This window comes from Hippichthys cyanospilos, chromosome 17, assembly GCF_059441005.1.
Source record: "Hippichthys cyanospilos isolate Australia breed blue-spotted pipefish chromosome 17, RoL_Hcya_1.0, whole genome shotgun sequence".
Lineage (NCBI taxonomy): Eukaryota > Metazoa > Chordata > Actinopteri > Syngnathiformes > Syngnathidae > Hippichthys > Hippichthys cyanospilos.
Genome location: NC_142385.1, coordinates 12,107,586 through 12,122,677, shown reverse-complemented (window position 1 = coordinate 12,122,677; position 15,092 = coordinate 12,107,586). Strand labels below are relative to the sequence as shown.

Below are 15,092 nucleotides of genomic sequence, written 5' to 3'. Positions count from 1 at the left end.
GAAGAGTGACAAGGACAGCTGCTGACACATATTTGTGTCACATGCATGTGTACTTAAACACACACACACACACACACACTAACCCGTGCCTTGAAGTCGACTGCGGCGCCTCTGTTGAGCAGTAGTGTGGCCACATTGATGTTGCCGTAGTGAGCGGCGATGTGGAGAGGTGTGAATCCGCTCTGAGACAGACAGAATCAGGCACAAAAAAAAGGTCATAAAAATGATGCAGCAAGAAGTTTTTTTTTTTGTGAGAGCAAGACATGATGGGATGTAAAGCTGCAACAAGCTTGGGAATGAATACGTATATATTTATAAATATATTTTTTCACGAAAGAAAATGCAGTTGCTGCTGTCAAATGAATAGCGTGAAAATACAAGAACACAAAAGCAGTTTTTAGTTGTTGCTAACAGCAAAAGATACAACTAGGATTAAATGATAAACAGACATGCAGGAGAGTATGCATCTACACAAAAAAAAAACACTTTATATACATACAGCTTGAAATGTCACAAAAGTGAAATAGACTGTAATGAAAAGACAATAGATTAATTACTTTGGCTACTAAGCTGAAATTGACCTCTGCTGACATGCACTACTTAAATTGACAACATGGCTGCAAGCAGATTTTTTTTTTGCAAACTAAGCGATTTTGTTTCCATGCTGTTTAGTGACTACTCTCGCAATTGTTATTAACAGACAACGTGAGCCCCCCCAAAAAATCCTGTTGCTTTTTGTGTATGCATTAGAAAGGAAACCATTTGCTGGAATCACTATGAGTTTTCAAAGTTTTGAAAAATGAGAAGAAAAACAAAAATATAGCCGGGCTGCTCTGCTCAAGGACGCTGATAACCCGACCTGCTATCCGGGCTGTTTAAGGGGCCCCTGCTCTAGTGGCTGCCACTAATAGTGTGTGTTTCCTGTGATGGTTCAGATTTCATGTACTGTAGATAAGTATGTGCATGTGTGCAGAACAAAAAACATCTTTGTAACAAAAACTAAATATACATATATATATATATATATATATATATATATATATATATATATATATATATATATATATATATATATATATACACACATATACAGGAGCCCCCTCTTACGTTGTCTGTTGCCACACCAAGCCAAGTTAGTTGAGTCAGTTGTATTCACGCCCACAACGGCGCAAGAAGCCCTTTTGTTAAATACTTGTCTGCAAATGTATACCCAGTTTCATTCCTCCAAACACATTTAGACCACCACGGCTTATTTGCTGGTCACGTAACTCCAAGTCCATGATGTTAACTTGTTGACACCACGCACGCGCATAACATTTGCGCACACACTCCTGAACAAACATCTCTAATGTACATGTGCACAAACATACAAAGAGTGTAAATGAGATGCAGCCTTTCATGTGCATACAAAGTGAGGCAGCAAAAGCTTTCATGCTAGCATTTAACATTCATGCTAGCAGCCTGAAGGCTTTGCGATGACACCATGGGGAGGAGGAAGAGGAGGAAAGAGGAAGAGTAGATTTAGAGAATGTGTGTACCTCTGTTGTTCTATTCACCATCATCTAGAAACAGAAGGTCAGAGGGGGGCGGGGCGAGAAAGAATGAGGGGTGGTTAGAGTACCACGACAACAGCGACACCATGGTGGCACCAAGCGGCATGATGGATACACACCCCATGAAATGGCTAAAAAGGGGAGCGGACGTACAACTGGACACCGACTCCTTCTGACCAGATGCTAAGAAAAGCACTAGGGTAAGATGGCGTCTTCCTTTTCGCCTACCTTTGACTCCACATCGGCGTTGTGGTCACTTTGCAGGAGGAGGGCGGCGGCCTTGGTGTCGTCCTTCCTGGCGGCGATGTGCAATGCAGGGAGGCGCACCTTGCCCTTGGTGTCATTCTCCAGGAGCAGCGAGACCACCTGGTCGTGGCCCTGCTGCAGTGCCACGGCCAGCGGTGTGAAGCCGTCCTGTGGAAATGGACATTTGATGAATTTTGTTTTGTAATAAAACATTTGACATTGTTTCGTTTGTCTTGAATTTTTTAATTGCACCGTATTTTCCGCACTACAAGGCCCACCTAAAAGCCTTAATTTTCTTAAAAAGCTGATGGTGCGCCTTATATATGGATCAATATTGAGATTGGGATTCGTAGATGGGGAATGAAGTGATAAAGTAAGCTTTACCTGTTTCTTTTGTGTGTTTACAATTGAACAAGGTTGGTCATATTGACATTGAGTTATGCTATTGAGAGTTTAGAGTTATTATTTGAGTTATTACTGTTATTACTTTTGAGTATTACAATATTGTGATTGAAAAAGTTTAAAATATGTCATTAATTGAGAGTGCGCCTTATAATCCGGTGCGCCTTATATGTGGAAAAAGTTTTAAAATATGTCATTAATTGAGGGTGTGCCTTATAATCTGGTGCGCCTTATAGTGCGGAAAATACAGTATTTTGTTTTAGTTATTACACATTTGAAAACATTTTTACTTATTTATTTCAATTTACATGATCTATTACTTTGCTTCTGTTTTTGCAATATAATGATATGACAGTCACCTCTGTGGCAATGCTCTGACTGGCGCCGTTTTCCAGCAGATAGTGCACCACGTCCAGATGATTCTCCTGCGCCGCCATATAAAGCGGTGTGAAGCCATTCTGGAAATAAAATCAAAACAAAAGAAAATTATACTCCCATCAAAAGTTGTGCTTTTTTTTCAATGTCTCAGTGTCATTCATAAAACACAGCATTTCATCCTTGTCAGACACACACTCTTCATACACATACTGTCACCTCTGTACAGAGCTTACACCTGATAACACAAGTGAGTGCTGGTGTGTGTGTGTGTGTGTGTATGTGTGTGTGCACGCGTGCGTGTACGATAGTACACCTTAAAGCATCTGCAGATATTCAAGTAAAACTTGCCATCCTCATGTGTCATATCCACATCTTTCTACTGCTCATCCAGCACAATTGCACGGTGGTAGCCACGGCAACCAAAGCTTGATTTGTTTGTTTACACCAATAAATACATAATATTGCAACAAATATTCCAGGACTCTGAGATAAGTTCACTAAAATTAAATTTAAAGAAATGTAAAGTCCTGTGATGTGAATTAAAATGTCCAATAGTAAGTCTTTTTTGTAGATATATTTTTTTTTTATCATAAATGGGTATATAACTATGATTACATTAACAATCCTGTAATTAATTAATTTCATGTGCATTTACCTTTAAATGATTAAAAAGGTTCAAAAGTCCTGTTATATTTGTTGTATTAAATTATTTATTAAAAATTCAAATACCTACCTTAACCAAAAATTGGTGCAATAAAAACATTAGTTAATATCAAGTAATTTTTGTTTTCATTCATCTCATTAAAAAGTTAAGATTTTTATGGTAAATAAGTAAATACAAATGTATTAAATAAAAAGAACCATTTCACATCATCACCTGAACCACATTGAATATATTTGATCTATTAGTTATTTCTTCAGAATAAAATGAAAGCACGAAAACAATTGTATAGTTTTCACCCTGGTTTACCTGTGACTGCGCGTTGATATTGGCATTGTGCGTGACCAACTCCTTCACCACTTCCATCTGGCCGGCCAGAGACGCGATGTGCAGCGCAGTGTTGCCTTTCTGCACCCCCCCAAAAACACATGAAATCAAAAATTGAAAATGCACGTGCATGTTCGGTTCAGCCATATGCCATTGATATGACACTATAGGCTTTCTGCATGTGACACACCTTGGTGGCGGCATCCACGTTGGCGCCCTGCTGAAGAAGCTCGGCCACCACCTCCACATGACCCTCTTTGGAGGCCAAGTGCAGCGCGTTGAGGCCATTCTGTTTAAACGCAGATTTTGCAGGGACACGGTAGTTTAAATGGGGGGGGGGGGATCATGCATAATTGCTTGTGGGCAGCCACCCTCGAGCGCCACGTCGAGTTGCCGTGGTGACAAAGGGCTCACGTGACATTAACCTTGCAGTTGAAGGTGGCTGAAATGAGCAGTGGCTCAATTACATCAGACAGGACCGCCCCCCCTAAACAGGCTGATTGTAGTGTAATTTGATCATTGAGACATTTTGACAAAAGCTTTTAAATCATTCAAGTCCAAAGACCTATCTAAGTATATTTATTTTTCTATTGATTGATTTACATGGAAAACTATTTAGAGACCTTCTACCTTAATATTTGAAAAAAAAAAACGTAAATTAGAACCTCAGACAGAATGTCTGAACTCTGGAAAGACGTGTAAATACGTCTTTGGGATAGAATGAGAAAAGGAGCTTGAGAAATGTACCTGATTACAAATGTTGATGTCCACGCCATTCTTCAAGTAATCCAAGGCCTTCTCCAAGTTTCCAGCGCGAGCTGCTCGTAGGTAACAAGCATTTACGTCCGTCTGGGTAAAAAAAGAGAGAAAGCGTTGTTGGTTCCCGTATAAGCACGGGTTACAAGTGAAACACAATAAAAAGCAGATTCAATAAGTGTTGTTCTCCAAGGAAGAATTTTTATTGTTCCTTCAGCTGATCAACACAAACGCTCAATAAGGTAACACTGAACGTCGACACAACATGACCCACTTGACCTTATTCCATCCTGAAGCCTTCAGATGAAACTTGAGCTATCCCAGGAATGCAACCTTGACTTTTTTGGCCTACTACATTCCACTTGGACACGTGCCAGCAAACAAGCATCGCAAACATGTTTACACGCCACAAATGCTCAAATGTTAGCTTAAAGAAAAGACAAAATATACTGAAAAACGCAGCAAGTCTGCCATGTTGCTTTGAGGCGGCCATTTTAATTCCACTTTGGCTAATAGGTGTCCATAAAAATTTGCTTGATAACTTAAAAGAGGAAAGTCAGAGAAGTCGACAAGCAACATGAAATTTGGTCAGCATGTCTATGAGTAGACACAAACATGGAAGTCTATCAATTCAGTTTTAAAAAGCAAGCATTTTCAGGTTTATTTCAAAATTTTATAAGCGGATCCCTTGAAAGTTTAGAAAAAAAAAAAATCAGCGTCTGAACAAAGTTTCAATCAGCCAAGTGGAATTTATTAGGCACCAAGAATAGACCCACAAAAAGTCAGTAGGCTATGTCTGAAAAAATACATAGGAAGCAAATAATTTAAAATAAATTTGAACTGCCAGAGGCCTTCAAAGTGCAAAAAAAATTCAACCACTCATGCCAGTTTCACTTAACAATATAAAATTCATTCGGCATGTTAAACATACCTAGAAAAAAAAAACCCAGAAGAAGCCATGCCTAAACACAGGATATCTGATCCTTTCCATAGAGACACAAATTGCTTGGAAATTCAGCCCCCAAACAATAGACTCACACAAAGGAAAAAAATCTCAGTTGGTCACTCCTGAAAAATACACAGAAAGGCTGCCATTTTTATTTGAAGCTGCCAATTTAGAATAAATATGAACATTTTCCGTGAGTCCTTCAATGTGCTGAAAATTCAACTACTGAAGCCAGTTTCAACCAGTAACATGAAATTCAGTTCCTATGGCAAACAAACCCACAAAAAAAGTCCTAAAAGCCTTTGAAGACACAAAGTCTGCCATTTTGATTTGATGGGGTTATTGTACGCTCATTTTGATCATTTCCCAGGGCTATTGAAATTGTCAGTTTCACTTTGTCAGTTTCACTTTGCAACATGAACTTTGGTGAGCATGTCCAACATGAGTGGAGACACCAAAAACTTCAAGAATCCATGCAGAAAAAGACATTTAATTATCGTGTGAAGTTTTAAGGTCATTCCTAAGGGGACCCTCATAGGGAAATTTGTCCTAGACATTTTTTTCGATCGCTACCAAACTTGAAGCGTGAACACTAGACAGATGAGCATCAACAAATTACGAAGGATTCATGTTTATCGTTGCGTGCGGATTAAGCGGGCCGGTAATTAACTGATTTTCTTTGCAACCTTCGCTAAGCCACGCAGATCAAGGTCAACCTCCATGTGTGTCAGCATGCACCCAAAACACAACCACATCATCATCATCATGAGGGATGTACGCAGGTTCAAGGCTGCAGCACCGGTGCACCACTGCAGAGCACCTCGACCCCAACAAAACGACCACCAAACAGGCACACGAATCCCCACGGGCCTTAAACGCCTCGACTCCTCTCGAGGGTCTCCATCTCATTCTCCCAGCCCAAGATGAAGACTCACCACGGGACAGTCTGCCGCCTCATCCACGGCCATGTTGAGCCTCAGCCTGCGGCACGGAGTATGAAACCTGAGTGCTGGTTGCTAGCTAGCAATACACTGACTGACTGAGGAGGAAAAGAGAGGGAGAGAGAGAGAGAGAGAGAGAGTGGTCGAGAGAGATAGGGGCATTATGTCAAAGCTAAAAATACCTGAGAAAGTCCAGAGCATGGTGGGGGATGGGGGGGTCCTGGGGGGGTTAGACAGAAGCGTTCCGGTGTTAATCTTACCGAGTGATAAAAGAAAGTGCACGTGTGTGCCTGTGTGTTTGTAATGCTGATGTGTGTACCTAAACCATAAAGGAAATACAATTATTTCACATCTATTCATTTTCAATCATGCTCATACCCATTGGAGTCACAGGTGAGCTGCAGCCAACCACATCTGAAAAATTCGGGTGTACCCCAGACAGGTCATCACACAAACCCTGGGACAAACATGCAATCATACTCACATTCACACCAATGGATTTTTTTTTACAATCTTTTTGGAGGGTTTAGCTAAACCTGAACATACAAATAGTGCGATCCATCCTAATTCTTAAAGCGACAGTGTATGCAAAAACGGCATTTGTTATGACTCACCATATCTGGAGCAGACATCTGCTGCCTCCACACGCTTTGTTGAGTACTGCTACAACCAAAGCCCACTTTGCAGTTGGGTATAAAAAAAGCCAAACGGGGCCACACAGAGGCCCCATCGTGTTTGGCATAGAAGAAGAAAAATTCTGCTCTTGGCTCACCTTATGCTCACCGTCCAAAATAGCGCAGACAGACTCAACTACACAAAGGTAGCAGACAAGGCTTTGAGGCCAAAGAGATTAGTGGGATTTATAAGGTTCCTTCAGGTATTAAAGTAGCAAAACACTTTCTAGGAGACTAACCAGTTAATTTAGTATTCATCTAGTACGCAGTGAACGTTAGCATGTTCTTTGAGGGATCAAACATTTCTAGTAGGATCGTGTTAGCTTAGCATTCAACCATTATTCCAGTGAAGGTGTTAGCATGTCCCCCCCAGGATTTAAAGAGTTCTAAAGGGATAGTGTGTTAACTTAATATTAAACCACCACTCCAATGAATCTGTAAGCAATTTTTCTAAGGAAAGTAAGTTTTGATAAGTTAGCGAGTATGCTAAGGCTTTAATCACCACTCGAGTGCAGGTGTTAGAACCATTTAATTCCTGAAAGAAATTTAAGTTCAAGTTAGATATGGCATTCAGCATCCACCACAGTGACTGTTAGCTTAGCATTGAATCAATTCACCAGTAAAACGTTAGCATTGGTTATATCAGCTATCAAAGCGAGCCAAAACATTTTCTTGGAGCACAGCAATTAAGCTTATCACTTTAAATGACAACATCAAACATCACACACACGCCTAATGATCCATCTGCACATATTTTATGACATGCAACTACGAAAGAGCGAGAGGGATAGGTTGCCATGGAAACAGAGGGTGTAAAATTTGCTGCGGAAATGTTGCGGAACTTTCTGCTGTTTGGTATTTTGCTCATTACAAACATGTTTTCTATGGTAATAGATTGCATCCTTTTCTATAATACGTACTATATGTATACTGCACATTTTATTTCCATGGGCAGACATGAGACATGAGTACATGAGAGGTGTTTGACTGCAGCACTGTGGAGCTTCCTGATGTGTACTTTTTTAAGTCAACATCAGTCCCTAGTGGCCAAATGTTGTGTCAACTTCAACTTGTATGGAAAACAAATTTACCATGTTCCGCATAAACTGACATGAACGACGAAAAACTCTCCTGTAATGTTTCTTTTATATAATGAAAGAATAATGGGTGGGAATAGGATAAAAAGCGGTGTGTGAATGTGTGTGTTTTGTCCTGCCTCTGACTGCTTGTGAAATGCTGTGATCTGATTGGCCGGCTGGCTACTGCAGTCCCAGCTCTTCGGATTCAGATGGAGAAGGATAAATACACTCGCATGCGCGCACGGTTGTCTATAAAACATACACATCCTCTCTTTTCTGCGACGGCATCGAGCAATAGAAAAATACGAGTGTGCGTCTGAGCCTTTGTGCCTGTGACGCTTTGCAGCAGGCGGCCATGTTTACCAGTACAGACACCAGCATCAGCCCCTCCCTGAGTTAGACACCTCCAATAAGTAAACACTCGTAATGGAAACATTACATAGAACCATAAAGAGGACAAAAGAGTGGGGTTAGCATCCGCTGCTGTGGTGCTGGCGTGGGTTAATCTCCTCTGTGGCAGAGAACTAACTCATGAATAAATAAAACACAAAAAGCACACCGACTTGGCAGGAATGTGTGTGGTGCACAGACCCAGTTATGTGTGTGTGCACAACACACTACCAATGCAAAATATGTCAACAGCATCAAAAAAATAAATAAAACAGAACCGGGGCTGATTACGTAATTAATTCAGTTCATGTTAGCTTGTTAGCTTGTTATTTTTTTGAAGCTTTGATAGTTCCAAGGATGTTCCTGCTGATGTGCACTCATTTTGCAACAAACATGGCTGTGGGAATGGAGGTTTATAAAAAGCAAAGTCAGTGTTGCCGATTTAGTGCTTTGGTCATTTTACATGTAGTAATTCCAACAAACAAAACAGCTAGCGAACATTTACGAAGTAAATGTTACTCATATAAAGAGGTTATCGAATGGGGAGTAACAGGAAGGATTTTCAGGGGTTAGGGAAATTTTAACAAGGTTTCTGCAAGTAAATAATACTTTTTTTAAATCTTGGCAGCAACAGTACATTTTCTTTTCAAAATAAAAGGAAATGTACTGGAAAATGAAGCAACTTGTTGCTAAATTGTATTATAGTGCCGCTTTTGCAAAATGCTTTTTCGTTAAGTGGTATATGGATGCAGGTTGTCAATAGTGACACCATTTTTTAGGAAACGAGCTGGAAATAAAACATGTTAAATGTTGTTCTGAAGCTTAATAAATCAGATACACTGGCACAACAGTTTGTTTTAAGTCTTTTTGTTTTTTGCTCCACCCAAAAATGCTTTACGATAGGGAGTACTTGGTGAAATAATTTCAAAGGGTGGATCATTAAAAAGAAAAAAGTTAAGAACCACCGATTTTAGGCATTGCCAACTTTTGAGTATGCGCTTTCAAGATATAAATATTTTTTCGAAGTATAGATCCAACAAAAAAAAAATGACAGTGATTTAGAGAGGGTGTGGTCCATGCCATTTGATGTTAAATGATTAAAATAACATAGATTGCGTTTTGATACTTGTATTGACAACAACCCTTTTGTCACCTCAGTTGCTACAGAAATAACCTCTTCTAAAAATTCCGTTCGGATGTTTGAAACCACAGAGACAACAATTGATAAATTTCCAGCAGTAATCGCCACCGCCTGGTTATCCTATGCAAAGATCAAAGTCCCAATGTGCTACTGACAAGATTCCTCAATCGACTCCCGTCGCTTTCCCGCCGTGTCCCATCTTCCCTCTCTCCTCCGCCCTCTAATGGAAGTCTTCTATAATTCATAGTGCCGCTCTTGAAGAAGCTTGTACACGCTCACATGACTTTGCTCACGGTAACACAAAAACATGCCGACTTGCAAATAATGATGGACGGGTGGCAGAAGATGTTTTAAGCTACAAGCCCTGCAGAATTATTGTATAGTTTTTCATTTTACATAGCTACAATAGTTATGCAGCATCCATGCAAAGGACCAACACTTCATCCAGAACAGACCACTGAATCTAATACTATAAATTATCCTGAGACCTGTTCCTAATATTGTGACCTTTGTCTGTAGCTCACAGAGAGCAAAAGAGAGGGAGAGAGAGGGATAAAGTGAGGCCAAGGTAAAAAAAAAAAAAAAAAGGGTAATTGAGGCATCAGACTGAAGATCATTTTTCCATCACTGTGCCAAGAAGAAGTGTCCCGGGACAGACGACTATGGATTTATCCTGGCATAGGAGATACCGCTTCACTATCTCACTATGGCCCTCGCTTATGTCACTACTACACACCCAGAAGCACGAGTGACACAGCAACATGTTATTTTGCCAATGTTGCTCCCAAGCATCACACAATCCGAAAAAAAAACTGAAAAAAACCCCACACAAATTTGGTTTTACAGTTTAGAACCAGTAAACAAATATTTGAACCCAAATAATATTAGAACCAATACACACCAAGGGTCTAAGCCAAAAATCAAAATGTAAACAGAACTGCAATGTTAGAAGCATTAGCTTCTGAAAATATTGTTTTGATCTAAAGTCAGTTTCATCTAAATTCATCTAATCATTCATCAAAATTCTATTAAATGCGTTTTGTGATGTCATGCACCACATAAGTGTAATTTGGAGACTTGAAATGAGGCCTGGATTACAGCATCAGACTGATAGGCCTTCAAAAGTAGCCAATTTGCAAGATTAGCCAATTGTATCATGGCAAAAAAGCCAAGACAATAAAATTGCTGCAAAAACGCCAATTCTTATCATTTTGATTATTTATATAAAATCATACCCCGACATGGCATTCAAACACATGGGAACTGTTTAAAACTGTGTTAAAAAGGCATTACTAAATACACAAAGTTTTTGCAGCTGTGTGTGGTGTATATTGAGAACATTTTGACATTGAAGTTAAAAGACAGTGATTGTTGCTAAAATGTGTTTAATCTTTGGGTTTTTGCGAGCTAAATTTCAGCTAACCGACAAGTCACCAAGCCCATCGGGGTACCTGTAAAAATGTCCCCAGGAATACAAAATGTCTAATCAATACAGGGTGGAACATTCAGCGCGGTGTCCCGACAAGTCATAAAAATACATGGAAAAAAAACAATTATATATTCATGAAAGCTTTTTCTTTGGGTGAACTTGTCACCCGCCAAAAGACAAACGTTCCCTCAAAAAAAGGGAAGAAAAGAAAGAAAGACATACACACTCTTTCCATCCGCCATGCTAGCATTTTTACTGAAGTGTGGACCATACAAAATGTCTCCATATGACAAAAAAAAAAAAAAGAAGAAGGACGCACGTTCATGCCAGCATTTTTCTCGCATGGACCAACAAAAATGTCAAGATAAAAAGTCTCATAAACGGGATGTCAAGGGTGGTGCCACACAATGACAGAAAGGCGAGAAAACCACAAATTTCTCCTCCCACACCAAAACAACAAATCATTTGAAATGTTGATGCTTGACCAAATGATTACTGATTGTTTCCAATCCAGGTAACTTGACGGCCATGTTGCAAGCGCACACACGCACACAGGCTGAAAACACACTACCGACACACGGCGAACCGCAGGGCGTGACTGCTTACATCTCCAGCGCAAGAGTCTTGTGCACAGACATGCACGCGCACACACATTTGCTGTCCAAAGTCCATCACTGATGCATGACAGCAACCAATCAGAGAGAGGCAAACATAACTATAGCTGTCCATTACTTTGCATTTAGAAGATTCGCTGAATTAGCAATGAGGACAAAAATATGAGGGAAATATTAATAGCGATCAACTGCCCAAAATATCATCCTGTCCTCTTTCCCTCATCCACCTTTTGAAGCCCCCTCCCCCACCCATCAGGATTCCCAAAGGAGCGACCACAACACAAGCCCGAATCTTCCTCCCTTTCTACCTTTTTCTTCACATCTCCTCGAGCTCTCTTCCTGGCTCGCTTGCGCTCCTTCTCCCGCTCTTCCTCGGTCGCCACCAGGTTCTCATCCGCCTTCTTCTTCAACTGCGAGGCGGCGTGCGCCATGCCGTCTGCCGCTTAATCCGCACAGGTGGGCGAGAACGCTGATGATCTCTTTTTGTGGCGGGGGTGGATGTCACACCCCCCCCGGTTGTCAATTAGCTTTTGTTCTTGGGGGTCGGGATGTTCCCCTGGAGATCCTGCTCAAATCTGTCCTTCATTCTCCCACTTTTAAAGATAAATGTATCAAAAAAAACACCTCCAGGTGGGAATCCTCTTCAAAACATCCCTAATGGAGGTCCACAAATCCAAAGAGAAGCTCAAGCTGCATCTCGTGCTGAAGAGGAGGGGGGGTGCAGACGCTTTCCCAGAGCCCCCCTGAAGCACCTGAGCTCGACACGAGCCATCCGCTCCACGCCGTCTCGACGGGACGTATGGGCGGGATGGGAACGGCGGCGGAAAAGAGGTTGAGGAGGAGAGCGGGAGGTGGGAGGAAATGGGCTGGGGGAGGCTTGGAGGGGAGGGGCGAAGGGGAGTTAAGAAGAACCTCTGCTTGGTAACATCTGACAGTATAATGGATGGTGTATTTCTGGCAAAAGAGCAGCTTGGATAGAAGTGCGAGTGTCATGATTCCCATTATGATAACGGTTACGAAATGTCATGTACCTCTTCAAGGTCAAATTGGAGCATTTCAATTACAAGCTCCTCCCGCACTCCATAGTAGGGCTGAGATATGGCCGTGAAATAAAATCTCATTTGTTTTCATTTTTCCACAAAACTCAGTTTCTCATCAATTTTCCCTTAGGTTATTGAAAAAAAGCAATTAGTGAGATTATTCAAATTCAGTGTTAAACTCGAGCAGCAAATTTTTGTTTTAGGTTTTCAGACGAAAGACAATTAAAGAGACAGTGTGTAAGATTTAGACGGTTTTTCATTAAAAAGAAATAAATTAAATGATTATAAATTTCAAAAACTTGCAAATGAATGTGTTCTTAACAACCAACAGAATGTTTTAAATATAATCCTAGATCTAATTATCATTCAATTATATTACATGGGGGGTGGTCTGTTGTCCGTATTGAAAAACTGTCTAAATCTTACACATTGTCCCATTAAAGCGGAAACATTATGACAGATGATTCAAAAAAGCTTGAGTTTCTTTCCTACCAAGAAAAGAGAACAAAATCACATCACGCGCCAAAAGCAGTGCGTTGCAAAGGCCAACTTCAAAATAAACACACCAAATAATTCACAGAGCGCAATGCGACAGCCATAGTAAGCTTACATTTTGAAGTTAGCCTTCGTAATTGTGCTAGGAGAGCGGCTAACTTGACTGCATTCTTATTACAGTCATATCATACGGCTAAACACATACAAAATCATATTTAGTCATTGATTAAGAGTTCCATAAAATGGTCTGAATCATGCTAACATTCTATGATATGGCACAAGTCTCTAGCATCTGTTATAACCTTAAAAAAACTGAAGTAAATGAAAATGAGTCATTTTGTCAACAACTTTACAAAGCACGTGCCTCTTAGAAGCTATAGTATTTCACAAACAAATAAGGTTGTGATGAAAATAAATTGGCAATATAGCCAAAAGACATAGTGCAGTGTTGTGGGTGTTTGCTGCTTTACAAAAAGCAGCCCAAGAGTGTGAACTAACCAGCAAACGGTGAGCATAAGAAGCAAAGTAATATGCAACACATGTGAATAAAATGATTGTTCATGTCTTTGTAGATTTTTTTAATGATAAATTGATTTATTCTGAGATTAAGTAGAGGTTACCTTGAGGCCACTTCTGCACAATGAGCTACTTTGCAGGAGGGACAGATTTTAACTTGACAATTAAGTGTCAAAATAGCAATAAAACCTTATTTATTACTTTTCCTTTGTATTTTAATTCTTCCAACATGTTCAAAGTTGGTCAAAATGTGTGTCCAGGCATGCATGCACGAGGGGTATGAGCTCATGTCTGGGGATTGCAGCCCTCTTAATAATATAAACACCGTGACAGCATGCAGGGACAGCGTCATATGAGAACAGGCTTCCTATTGGCTGTCTGGGAACGAAAGGTCACGCCCACCGACACACAATAACAATAGCAGGCTTGAACAGCAACCACGCACGTGTCCTCATTTCGACTGCGTGGAGAACATGAAATTAATCATAACGCTAACATGTTGAGTAGATAAAATCATTCTCGTGTGGTCAAAATGTAATTAGCTTGCCTCGTTGCAACCAGACAAAAGATTGGTTGCAGTGTACTTTTTGACCACTTGGTGGCAGCATTGCACTAAAGACCAAACTCACCAAACCGCTGTGTTAAGCAGATCCTGTGAAGCCCTCCAACACGTTTTATCTTCAGCAAAGTAGTCATTTCCTAAAATGGGTTTAATTTATAGAATTAGTTAATTTCCCATCCACCCATGTTCCATAGCGCGTGTCCTAATTGCTAGTGTAAGGGTTAGCATGTAGGGTTGAAAATTTGAATATATTTTGATAATTTAGTTGATTTATTGTAATATATACACACATATATACATTTACATGCATACACACACACTCAGACACACACACACACACACACACACTCAAACCCCCCCCAAATATTTATTTATAATTTAATTTATTAAAAATGAGAGTGCAATATGAATGACTATTCAATTATCCAAACAGACACTTGTTAAAATGGTTTGTACTGTATTTCATTTATGAAATTGAGAGCCCCTCTGTCCATTTTAAAAATAAAATGCGGCTTGTGAGCACAAATGGTGACTGACTCATGGTCGGGCATTTTCCTGAGACCCGCTCCCTGAGATCCACCCTGATGCACTTAACTGCAAATGGAAATTTTAAATCAGATCAAGGAAGAATGCTCTTTGTCCCATGTGTTGTTTGCCGATGCAAATAGTACAAAAAAAAAAAAAATCACATTAAAACAAAATGGAAGCTTCCAGAAGCGGCGGCTAAAAGCGCCTGCAATTGTATCGCCCAAGTTTGTGTCTGTCTGTCTAGAGGTGGGCTTCTCCTGCCGGGCACCCTGCCAGCCGTCGCCCTGGCAACCGTTTACACAGCCACAAAAATAGCACTCGCTCAGTGCAGAATATCCCTTCGCCATATCGAGCCGACCGCATCACGCGCACCTTCACACCTCGCGACCTTCCACGCCGATGCATAGTTCCCTC

General features: G+C 40.5%; 1 protein-coding gene across 1 annotated transcript in view; it reads right to left on the bottom strand.

The window, feature by feature from the left end:
• The window catches only part of LOC148409704 (ankyrin-3-like), a 58,754-nt gene extending 46,444 nt beyond the window's left edge, over nucleotides 1-12,310 (bottom strand). Inside the window, exons 1-8 of the mRNA XM_088439400.1 lie at nucleotides 11,846-12,310; nucleotides 4,315-4,416; nucleotides 3,758-3,856; nucleotides 3,550-3,648; nucleotides 2,561-2,659; nucleotides 1,782-1,967; nucleotides 1,539-1,562; nucleotides 84-182 (exon numbers count right to left, since the gene is read on the bottom strand). Of these exons, the coding sequence (XP_088295526.1) occupies nucleotides 84-182; nucleotides 1,539-1,562; nucleotides 1,782-1,967; nucleotides 2,561-2,659; nucleotides 3,550-3,648; nucleotides 3,758-3,856; nucleotides 4,315-4,416; nucleotides 11,846-11,968 (831 nt within the window). The 5' untranslated portion in view covers nucleotides 11,969-12,310. The remainder of the gene's footprint in view (nucleotides 1-83; nucleotides 183-1,538; nucleotides 1,563-1,781; nucleotides 1,968-2,560; nucleotides 2,660-3,549; nucleotides 3,649-3,757; nucleotides 3,857-4,314; nucleotides 4,417-11,845) is intronic.
• Nucleotides 12,311-15,092: the final 2,782 nt, after the last annotated feature.